This window comes from Hyalella azteca, unplaced genomic scaffold, assembly GCF_000764305.2.
Source record: "Hyalella azteca isolate HAZT.00-mixed unplaced genomic scaffold, Hazt_2.0.2 contig16900, whole genome shotgun sequence".
In the NCBI taxonomy this organism is placed as follows: domain Eukaryota; kingdom Metazoa; phylum Arthropoda; class Malacostraca; order Amphipoda; family Hyalellidae; genus Hyalella; species Hyalella azteca.
In genome coordinates, this window is record NW_025946706.1 from 87,157 (window position 1) to 99,472 (window position 12,316).

The 12,316-nt window shown below is 43.7% G+C and overlaps 1 protein-coding gene across 1 annotated transcript in view; it reads right to left on the minus strand.

Annotated features, from left to right (window-relative positions):
• LOC108671972 overlaps window positions 1–12,316 on the minus strand; it is a 64,543-nt gene that overhangs the window by 16,028 nt on the left and 36,199 nt on the right. Inside the window, exon 3 of the mRNA XM_018159577.2 lies at window positions 119–237. Coding sequence (XP_018015066.1) covers window positions 119–237 — 119 coding nt within the window. The remainder of the gene's footprint in view (window positions 1–118; window positions 238–12,316) is intronic.

Genomic DNA, 12,316 nt, shown 5'->3' on the forward strand with positions numbered 1-12,316 from the left:
GAAAAATACCAGCATTCGTTCGTATAAACAGTACCAGCGTTCGTGAATGGCTTAGTATTGCTACCCAACGCGGAGGAATCCGCTGTAAGTTTTTGAATGGATGAGTATTGCTACTCACCGTGAAGGTATCCGCTGTAAGTTTTATGGATGTCGAAGTTGACGGCGCCATCGGAGGACTCGAACTCCACATCGGGGCTGAAGACGCTGGCGTCGCGACGCAGGCGAAGATGGAAGAGCCTGTCACGTACAACACGTCACTTAGTAGGAACAACTCACTGCAATATTCCTCACTGACAACGTGTAGATATGCAAGCAGAGGAACTAACCAGAGCAGTGAGTCGTTCCATAATATTTAATCAATAAAATAATTTTGTACATTGTACAACGAAATAAATTAAACTTGAAAGCATTTTAAAAGTTCCGCGAACGGCTTCCGATGTTTAAAGATTGGTAACTACGAGCCTAGCCGCTCCAGAAGCGCTCTCAGGGCTCGGGTTGGAATGAGATTGCCAAGTTCGGGGAGGTGGACAAAGTTGCAAGCGGCTTAGGATTGCACGCGAGCTGCCGAGATTGCTGCAATCAAACGGCCACAGCGCCCAGCATATGAAGGAGACTAACGCTCGTCATATCGCAGCTCAGTTCCAGTGCTTGAAGTTGGTGATCCACGCGAGTACAGCCGCGATGAATGTGGTGTGAACGCAGCTAATGATAATAGCCCGTCATGCGTTTCAGAATTGGTTCTTGTGTGTTATATTCCCAATTGTATCCTATATACTATACAGATAAGCAAGATATACAAGATAGAAGTATGCAGATATAAGATATAAGTTATATGTATACATATAAGCAAGATGTACATTACACATAAGCAAGATAATAAAACACTGTTCTGAGAATAGCAAGACATGTAATCAAGTAACCGCACATCAATCAAACCTGCATGCATGGGGGAAGCACAATGCAATATCAGAGCATAAAAATTTTGCATCGTTAAATTTAAACAAGTCACAATCAAATCGATAATAATAAAGAAACGAATGTACAACTGATGCAACGTAAAAACTGCACATAGAGCTGATCCAGAAAATGAACGACTATCACGAAGCAAGTAGCATTAATAATGACATGGGAACATCAGTTCATTTAGCTCGGCATGCAGCATTGATAGGATCAGGTCTACGAGCCAAAATTATAACAGGGGAATTACAGGATTGAGGAAGGAGGATAACAGCGGCAGAACATGCGAAATACGATGAGCCGGATAATTAGAGCAGCAGAGCGCAGGAAATACGGTGAGCCGGATAATTAGAGCAGCAGAGCGCAGGAAATACTGTGAGCAGAATAATTAGAGCAGCAGAGCGCAGGAAATACGGTGAGCCGGATAATTAGAGCAGCAGAGCGCAGGAAATACGGTGAGCAGGATAATTAGAGCAGCAGAGCGCAGGAAATACTGTGAGCCGGATAATTAGAGCAGCCATGAAAGCAAGCCGCTGCTCTTCAGGCGGCCAATAACGTAGCGGCGGAGTGAAGCCCGCGCCGGCATATAGAGAGGGCGAGGGTGACTGCATGCTGCCTTCCTCGGACGCAACCTGCCTTATTACCAATGAGGGAACAAGAAATATATACTCAAAATATTATTGTTCTGAACAAATACAAGTAAAGCAATATAATATCCTTTTATTTTGCACATGAACAAGAAGAATGGTATACTAAATTATATTATATGAACCAGAATAAGCCAAGCGATATACTCAATCGTACTGTTATGAACGAGAATGAGCGAAACGATAAACTGAATTCTATTGTGACCTGAATTATCGAGTCAGCAGAATTTGAGAAGTCGAAAGAGCTGAATTCGAGAAGTCTAAATAGGTGATTTCAAATGGCCAACTTGTTGAACTAGCGTTGGTGAAGCTTTTGGGTTGATGCTTGTATGGTCCGCAGGCAATTAATGGAAGCCGTTCTGTAAATTAATTGAAATATTCGTCTTAAGTATAGAAACAAATCGAGGCCAAAATGCAGAAATGGATCCAATGGAGAGCAAACACACTGAAATTTGAAGCCTTATGTGTGGAGCATACATGAAATTCGCTCTGAAGGTTGTTATAACCAGATGGAGTGAGCAGGGAATGGGTTGGATTGACAACTTCTAAATTGAAAGTTAACAGCGGGAGTTCGGAGCGCGGAAATGTAACAGCTTCTCAAACGCTGACGGCTAAATTGATTTTCGAAGCCCACGAGGCTATTGAGGTCGTGAAGGTCGCTCATGACAAGGTCAATTGCATGCGTCCTTGTGTGATGAAGTGAGGTCGACATCGATCCCTTCATTGAGGGCAATCGATCATCCGCCTGAGAACATTCACAAGAATATAGACGAAGGCTCACGCTTCAAATGAACACGATTTAGAATCGTGCGAGCTGCAAGACTCAAATGAGTGACGTCATATGCACTCAGAGAAATTGTTGAGATATTGTCCAGATGTGGCGGCACCACTGTAACTGAGTCGAAGACTTCTCGTGTATGCAAGTAATAGGTGTTGATTAATACGTTAACTTAACCGTGGTGAACTAAAGTGTTGGTGCCTACAATGTGAAAAAATCTATGCCGGGAGTGTTTACGTCCATTTGATTGGCTTATTTAATACGGGAATAATAATGATGATATATACAGCACTAATACCCTAGTGCCGATTATCAGTTTGTCGTAAGTAAGCCAGCCGACAACGATGCAGGACGCGCAATTACGATCATCGCAGCCCTCGCGATTCGTCACAGGATTCCTGAGCATTTGCCTGCAGATGCGACAGCATCGATCGTCGGTGTCACGAGGGTAATGCATCCAGAAAAATGAATGGGTCCAATCGTCTAAGTGGCAATGTATTTTCTGTACGCCGCACTGATACGCTCTATAGGTATGAATGAAGCAAAAAACAGCAAAAAGTGCTGCGATATTTGGACAAAGTGCCACTCATTTTTCTTTAGTTATATGGGAGCCCCTATATAGGCTTCTCGGCGCCATGCATAAAAGATGGATGCCGCCTCTGCATCACACGTCAGGCAACCGCAGTGACATCAGCACCATGTCAACATCGTGCGTCTGGTGACATCAGCACCATGTCAACATCGTGCGTCTGGTGACATCAGCACTATGTCAACATCGTGCGTCTGGTGACATCAGCACCGTATCAACAAATATCATTCAAATCGTTGAACTAAAAATGACAAACGAGTGTTCCGAACTTAGAACGGAACAAACATTCAAGACTTTATTTATGCCTAAAACCGCGGCATGTAATCCTAGTTAGGGCATCCGAGGAAAAATATCATCAAAGTCAATGAATCGCTACGTTACTTTCAAGGAAATGTGAAGATGGTACAATCCTGAACGATCAAAACGATCAGTCCTAAATAAAATTAAAACGATCAAACTAAGTCGTCAGAACTAAGACGACCAAACTAAGACGTTAAAACTATAAGCCATCAGAACTAAAACGTTCAAACTAAGTCAGAAAAAAGAAACTTCATGCGTCAAATCGGAAGAACCACCTTCAGAACTGCTGGCTAAACTTAGCGGCAGTTGTTGTCGGGAACGTAACGTAGTCCCGACGCTGACGTACAAGTTTGTACCATAATCTATATATATTGTTATAGGTATAAATATCTGTTCGTCCAACCTGCAGCAGTTAGTCACTTACTAGAAGGCACCGATACTACATCTTAATCCAAGTCGTCGTACTTTTGTATTCTACGTGCGACCAGTCTGCGATCTATGAATAAAATATTCATACTTGTGCCGAATATAACCTGAGTTAGACAATTCGGAATTCAATCTATTCATATCCATCGCCGACAGTTCTATAAACCATTACACATAATTGAGGCGGAGTGCAGTTTATAGCAGAAAGACGAGATTTTTCATAGATCAAACCGAGACGAGGGAGCATCATCATCTGGACAAGTTGTGTTGCTACGACGACTTCCTTTTGATATCCCAGACGTTGATTGCGGCACAAAATTCCCAGGCGCCCTGAATGCTGCTCGCCTGAGGCCTTTGATGAAGAGACATAAGGTCTATACAGACGAAACAGGACATGCAGATGATGGGTCATAGGGTCCGCAGACGAAACGGGATCAGCAGACGATGGGTCATAAGGTCTGCAGACGAAACGGGATCAGCAGACGATGGGTCATAGGGTCTGCAGACGAAAAGGGACCTGCAGACGATGGATCACAAGGTCTGCAGACGAAATGGATTGAGAGCAGCAGACTATAGGACACAAGGCCTGTAAACCTGCAGGCGATGTGAATCTTTTAATGCGCACAAAGAGAATTGAGACCAATAAGCGAAAAAACAAGCCATATACCATATACAGTCAACCAGGAAATGAAACCAAAAGTGATGGTCAGTAATGGTATTTGAGGGAATAATGAGATTTAAGTAAAGCGCTGCAGTGATGGAAACAACCGGAGCGTGGATGGACCAACATCGGTCTTGTACTTCCCAATGGTCGCAAAAATAACACCTCCTTCCTTTAAATTTCAGTAGTCATTTAAACTGGTAAAAACTGCACGCCAGAACAACACATAATCACGAACAAACTTTCATACGTCTGCCAGGCCTGTGCGATGTAACTCACTAGAAAAAATGACCATCACGGGCCTTTTCTATATAATCTTCCCTAACGCTGCGCTACCTCCTATAAAGGAGGTACCTATAGCGCAAAATAAATAAACAATCGTACCCAAAAAGTAGGCACAATTGTACCCATGAAGTAAGTACAATTGTACCCTTTAAGTAAGTGCAATTGTACCCATAAAGTAAGCACAATTGTACCTACTTTATATGCATATAGTAAGCTCCGTACTCAAGAGTAACAACCTCGTTCTCTTCACGTACCTCCGCCAGCCCTGCCTTAATTTGCATGCAATTGACGCTGTTCTTGACAGCGCGATGCACAAAAGACGCCGGCGCCGCGGCCATGAGCGGCATAATATTTGTTCAGGACAGGACGCGAGCACGCCACGGCTGAATGCAGCGCTCTTCCAAGTGCATTGTATGCGCTAAATAATGTGTTTTAAATATTTAATTAGATAATAATAATGAGAATGAATAAAATTATAGAGTATAGACCAATGAGCATATTATATTATTCATTCAGTGATGGTTACTCAACTCTGTGTGAACTGACTGTACCTCAAGCTACAAGGCACTTTATTTATTAATATAGAGCAATAAATATAATAATAATAGTATTGGGGCCAGTTAATGTATCAGTGGAAGAAGATATATAGGCAAGTTCTCACAGTAAACATTTCAAAGTACCAATAATTATTGATCAGAATCAGCAAATAATAACGCCATCCAACAAATGTGCAACTTCTATTGAGCATCTATATAGAGGAGTAATACAAGCCAAATACTGCGGAGGAATAAGTTACGAACGTAGGAAATGGAGCTTTACTAGGGAAGTGGGTGAGGTGCTCGGAAATGCAGAGCTGGGAGAGAGAAATGGAGTGATGGAGGGAGACGGAGGGAAGATGCGAGGTAATGGCGTGGCTGGAGATTGTTTGAGGGCAAGTTGTCGAGGGGAACTAAGGGAAAGAAAGCTTCTGTCTCTATCTATATACTAGAAGTGGTATCGATGCTGCATTGTCAGACTTGTTTAGCTCCTGTAAATAAGTGTGTGATGTAACCTAGCAATCAACTTATGACAAAAAACCTACTAAGTCCAATTTAAAAAAAAAACAAGGAAGACGTGTCGAAGAGACCTTGCTTGTCAATCATCGTATAAGTTGACGAAACACAAGGACACAAGGTCTGTAGACTTTTGTAGACTACATGACTTTTATAAATATAATTCCAAAATCACGCGTAATAAAATATGTTTTTTTTTTCGACTTATTAGAATGAAATTTAATGCCTTCAATAATTTTATTAATTCGGTCTTGTCTCAAAGACAAGCGCAAAGCACAGCACTGCAGCTGCTTACTATAGCTGCACTCGGCCGCGGTTCTCGGTAGGTCGTAACGCTGAAACTTCCCAGACTTTTTGAGGTCTAAAAACGTGCGCACGACAAACTTTTATTGACCGGCAAAAATGTAGAGCGTGAACTGACCACGAGAAGTCGCAGTGCAGCATTTTCGGCACCACACGCATCCATGAGAATTGCAGGGCCACAGAAAAGTAACGATTAAAAAGGTTAAGACTCGCATTGTTTGACTCATTCGAAACCCGTGGCGCGTCGAACACGAGCGACGTCTATAATAATAATCTGAATGATATGAATAACAATGCAAAACACTAACACTCGTATGTTTTAATCATTCGCCAACACACATGATGCGTCGAACATGAGTAACGTATCTAACAATAATTTAACAGAAATACAGTTTAATAGTGTTTTGGCGAGCATAACAAGCTCTCCCCAATAACTGATATCAGCACGTGGAATGAGAGGTAATTCTTACGAGTCACCTAGTACGAATTAACTTGTCAGGAGCAGACATTTTAAATCGTGTTAGATAAAATCAAAGACCGCCCAAGATCGCATCAAAAACGACTGCTGACGATACGCGCCGCGCCATCGCTCTCTTCCACGCCGCTTGAAGTCCCCAATAAGAAATCAAAGCAAGAACCAAAACAATAATCAAAGCAATAATCAGAGCGGGAATCAAGGCAAGAATCAGTGCACGAATCAAAGCAAGAATCAGTGCACGAATCAAAGCAATAATCAGAGCAAGAATCAAAGCAGAGATCAAAAGCCAAAGTCATCTTCAATTTTCCAGCCAACGGACAATGTAGCCTCTGATGGGAAATAAGATGCCAAGCAATGGTTGCTCTGATTGCGATCGTGCAAACAAACTAGTTGTCCTATTCAAGACGTCGTCCCAGCAATTTTGTAGAGCTGAACTTGAGCGAGTCGATAAAGAACTAGTGCATGTGATAAAGAACTTGCGCATCAGGTAAAGATTAAAAACTAGCGCATTTGCAAAGATAAATAACTAGTGCATGTGATATTGCGACATTGCGACATAGATAAAGAACTAGCACATCTGACAAAGATATATAACTACGTATAGTGCATGTGATATTGTGACATATATAATGAGCTTGCACATCTGATAAAAATAACTAGCACATGTGATAAAGTACTAGCGCACGAGTCAGGAGGTGTGTTTACTTTTATTTATTCTTAAAGGAGGAGCACTGGAAACTAGTCCATAAAGGCGTGTTGACTTGAGTGGTGTCGAAACCTAACCCGGAGCGGCGGCTGAGCTCTCGGTGTGTCGTCTGCAAGTGCAACCCAACACTGCCAGAGGCAGTAAAAACTCAGGCAGAGTCCACAAAAATTAGCCTCTTAAAAGCAAGTTCGTGGTAGGAAGATGAAGGAAATACGCATAAGTGAAGCACAGCAGCAAATGCTGCTCACTAAATTTAAATTAGCTCACTAAAATTACTCGCGTATGCCTGTGCTGTATGCTTTGTACGCAAACAGGTATTGTACACATAAAATACGCATCTTAAAGCGTGCACTCGTTGATATCATACAAATAAGATGCCAAAACGCACCTCTATCTCATTCGGCACATCCACGCTCCAAATACCATATTTTTCCTCATCAAACTACGAAGAAATTAGATGTGCTCTGAAGTATATATATGAGCCCAATGGCATACCCCCCGCGGCGTTGTGCAGACGGCCACTCATCGCTGTGACCGCGGGCCGCCCTCGCGTCCAGGAGGCGCGTAACGATGTGTTCCCCTGCTTTATTGTGCCTCGCTCTCCCTCCAGTCTTCCGGTTCCTTAATGGGGAGAGGCGTCGGTGGTGAGCAGTTGCGACGAGGGAGACTCGCTCCCCTCACTTGTGTTCCTGAGGTCTCGACAACACGGCTCGTGCATCGACAACACGGCCGGTGTCTTGACAACACGGCTCGTGTCTCGACAACACGGCCGGTGTCTTGACAACACGGCTCGTGTCTCGACAACACGGCCGGTGTCTTGACAACACGGCTCGTGCATCGACAACACGGCCGGTGTCTTGACAACACGGCTCGTGTCTCGACAACACGGCTCGTGTCTTGACAACAAGGCTCGTGTCTCGACAATAAGGTTCATCTCTCGATACCTCCTATAAGTTATTTTGACAACACGACACCCTCCCGACAATAACACCGCAGTCTCGACAACAGCAATAGCATCTCGATGCTAGCGACGCCCTCGCGACAACACCAGCCATGCACCTCTCGACAACATCAAACCCATCTTGACAACGCTGCAGTTAACTTGCCGTGCCAACTCGCAGCCCTGTTGTCAACAAATCCACGCCACAACAGATGCTCGAAAACACTTTCTCAAGCGAAAAACACTCCAACATCTACACGCACACTACAATAGTCACACCAGATGTATTTAGCACGCGCTAGCATAACGCATTGCATACTTTCTCAAATTAACCATCCTAATGTGGTCCGGAAAAATGGTATATTTTAAAATTCTACAAAACTAACGACATTTTCACAACCACCCTTGTCAAAATCTCGAAACATCTTATGGTGATCGAACGGAATGATGGCCGTGCGTGTTTGCGGTTGGTTAGGTTCAAGCGCCAGTGTTTAACTCGTATAAGTTCTATTATGATCAAATGCTAGACGTTTTACGGCGGGTCGAGTTTGTAACTTAGATGGTGACCGGGTTTTGTTTTTATTTTGTAGCGATTATTTCATTTTATTTTATTACTTAATATCCAGCTGGCGAGATATCACAAAGGTAATATCTCGTTAGCACAAGTCTCGCTAACTTGCACTTGCAAAATTAATTAATTTTCACATGAACTGTCGTCGATGCACTGCTGAATACAATTCCCAATACAGAAGACCAATCAAAATAAAAAGTCGTTGCGATTCAGCAGATAATATTTAAAGTCTCTGCAAGTTTCGTTAATGAAAGTCGTTGCGATTAAAAAAAAACGAACCTTCAGAAGTCTAGTGGGATCGTCAACAAAACAAAAGGTGCTGAGCTCCGAGTCAAATCTGATTCTTTTGTTGCCTTGCGAGAGATGTAAACACAACCTGGGAAGTTAAATTCAAAGTACGATGCATCGACGCATTGAAATGAGAGTGCACATCGTCAGCTATGGAATATTATTCAATAACACCGCTAGAAGGGCGTGCGTGAAGTTGGAATCAATATGCAAGGATGTCGCCTCTACTCGACTGCGTCCACTAACAAGAGCCAAAGTGCATGCAATCACACGTAAGAGCGCCATGAAATGAATTAATTACCCTCTAGCGACAAGCACTTCTAGCCTCCTTCTCCTGCCCCCTCGAGCTCTGCCTTCATCTGTATCCCATCGATCGCTTCCCGCCCTGGCAGAGTCGAGCGTTTTCCATAATTGTGACGCTCCCTCGAGTCCGCAGTCAAAAACATGCGTCGCTCGAATCCTGACTTGGCGAAACAGTCGACCAGTCCATGGGTGCCGTTTAAGCATATAATGCACGGAAGATAACAAAGACAAGCCAATGAGTCAACCAAACCCCAAGTTTCATGCCAAAATATCAATTTCAGATGCGGAAGTAGTATTCAAATGATATATTCCGATACGTGGAATCGTTGAATGAATATTCGTACGTCAAATCTATGGGAAGTTCTGGATTAAACTGGTGTTATAACACCTAGACGCACCTTTTGTTTATCATATGAATAAATATAGAGAAAAGATTTGCTATCTGTTTCCATTGCTCTCATTTGTACTTCTTTGGATGGAACTGAAAAGATGAGCAGAATATACGCAATAAATTCGTACACGAAGTTGTGAGCAGGAGGTGTGTAGCACTAAATGTCGTCGAGCGCAGGAGTGCAACACTAAATGTCGTCGAGCGCAGGAGGTGTGCAGCAGTAAATGTCGAGCGCAGGAGATGTGTAGCACTGAATGTAGTCAAGCGCAGGAGTTGTTTAGCTCTCGATCCCGTCGAGTGCCAGAAAAGCAAAAACCTTCATCCCCACAACAAAGCATTGGCCAGGCCAGGATCGCTGACGTTCCTCAGCCGTGATCAAGGCGGCCACTGCATAACAGATGGATGCCCGCCGATGAAACGTGAGAGAAGAAGTGAGATAAGGTATACGTGTGGCATATACTATGTGCATGGGCTTTGTTGGGTAGGTTTCGAGCGGCGTAAAGTATACGATGTTGGATTAGTGAGGTGAAGTTCATGTGGCATTTACGTTGTGGGGTTCGTGAGGTGAGGTTCGTGCGGCATATCGGAATTAGTGCGACGCGAAGAATTCGGCGCGAGGGTTCCGGAAGCAGCCATCGCCTCGTCAGCAAACTAGATAGCCGAGCCCCCGGTCGGTATAAGCGCGACCATGTCCCCGTTAATTGGGGATGGGATAAAGCTCTGGGGACGCGGCAGCTGCGAGAGCGAGGAATTACAAGTGAGCAGTTCCGTAGGCACAACTGTAGTACTCAGGAGGACGGAACGATGTAGAGCATTTAAATAATCATGAAATGTAGTATTAATTGCAGGCGGCAGTGACGGTTAAGAAATAAAGCACCAAAAAGTTAGAGTTACAATTTTAAGACTTCCGCAAATATTCCGCTTCGCAACAGCTTGGAAGGCTTTACAAAAAGCTTTAAAATTTAAAATAGAGAGATATAAAGGATCTTCTGGGAGATTTCAATAACATTTTTCGTTCTAAAAACATTTTTATTATATAGAAAAGAAAGCAAAATATCGACTATTTAAATGAAATAAAAATATACGTACTGAATGAGTGTCGAAACGGCGCCTGCGATATAACAGGCTCAAAGAAATGACTTGCACCAAGAAAAATGTATGGGTCAGGGAGTTACCTACTTTCTTACCCACAAAACTAACAGAGAGCGGGTGTAGCACTCATACGCTCTTTTGCCGTGTCAAACTGGGTCAGGATGACCCATACAAGGGTGAAAAGTGCATCACTATTCGGACTAAGTCTCGCTCATTTCCTTGTGTGTATGGCTAAGTCGGTAGACCGCAGCTCACTTCACTTCGAGTTTGACGGCGGCTCAGGCGCTGCGCTGTCTCAGGATAAAACGACTTTGTAAAACAATCCAGTAGTACAATACTGGAATAAAACATCAACGTCACGCACAGAAAAGCTTTCAGAAGAAGCTGTCCTCTTGAGACAGACAACTCATCCCTACAAGGCATTCATGTCTAATCCTTCTGTTGGTGAAGACAAGAAGAAAATTGCATCTGGATAGGTAGAAGAGAGTATTGGCAGCTACACGATCAGCTCATCCTACATATAGCTAGGGTGATTCACGGAAACTTTCTGTTTTGTATTTCGCACCAAGCAACCAGATTCTGTAGGAAAAAGGCGGGAAGTATTTTATATGAAAGGCAAGGTTCTGAAGTTTTGTGTCCCGCCTAGTCAGTTGCCCTGCTTGTTACGTGGGTGAACACAGTTAGGGCAAGTGGAAGTGTGAATGCAGTAGGGTATGGAGATCAGCGGGCTGCCACAGCACCCAGAAACGTAGAGAGTTAGAGAGGTGCTTCCGCGTTCTCCACACTGTTCAGCTCGCTAACACGCTGCTATTCTGGGGATTTCGAATAGCAGTGGGGTACGAATACTCCACAAAGAACTGTAATTTCATCCCAACAAACGGTCTGTGGCACTCAGCGAAAACGATTTTATTGATAGCCCAAATACAGCGTTTCGTGAGAACTTGCCTCACAGTGCAGTCGTTTTCTTTGGGGATGAGGCTCACTTCCACATTTCCGGCACGTAAAAAAGCAAAACACACGTTATTGTAGTGAGTGATAATAATCCGCGTGAACTCCATAAGAGGCGCTTCATATTGAACGCGTAACTGGATGGTGTGCGGTGTCAAAAGTCGGCCTAATTGGCCCTTATTTCTTTGAGGAAAACGAACGCGTAGTAACGGTGACGGCAGCTCGGTTCACGCAAATGATTGACGCCTTTTTTGCCAAAACTGGCTGAAATGAATGTCAGGGATGTCTGCTCCAACAGGATGGAGCCACGGCCCACACAGCGCCATGTTCAATGGATCTTCTGAGACAACATTTTGCGGAGCGCCTCGTCTCCTTGAGAGGTGACCTCCTTTGGCCGGCCCGTTCCCCCGATTTGGCTCTACGTGATTTTTTACGGGGTTATATTAAATCAATTGTTTGCAATGACTGTCCAAGGATCCTACCTCATTTGAAGAACATACGCCAAGCCATCGCAATATACCCGTCCATGTGCTTCAGCGCGTTGAACGAAACTTCAAAAATCGACTAACTGAATGCATTGACAAAGGTGGCCGTCATATGT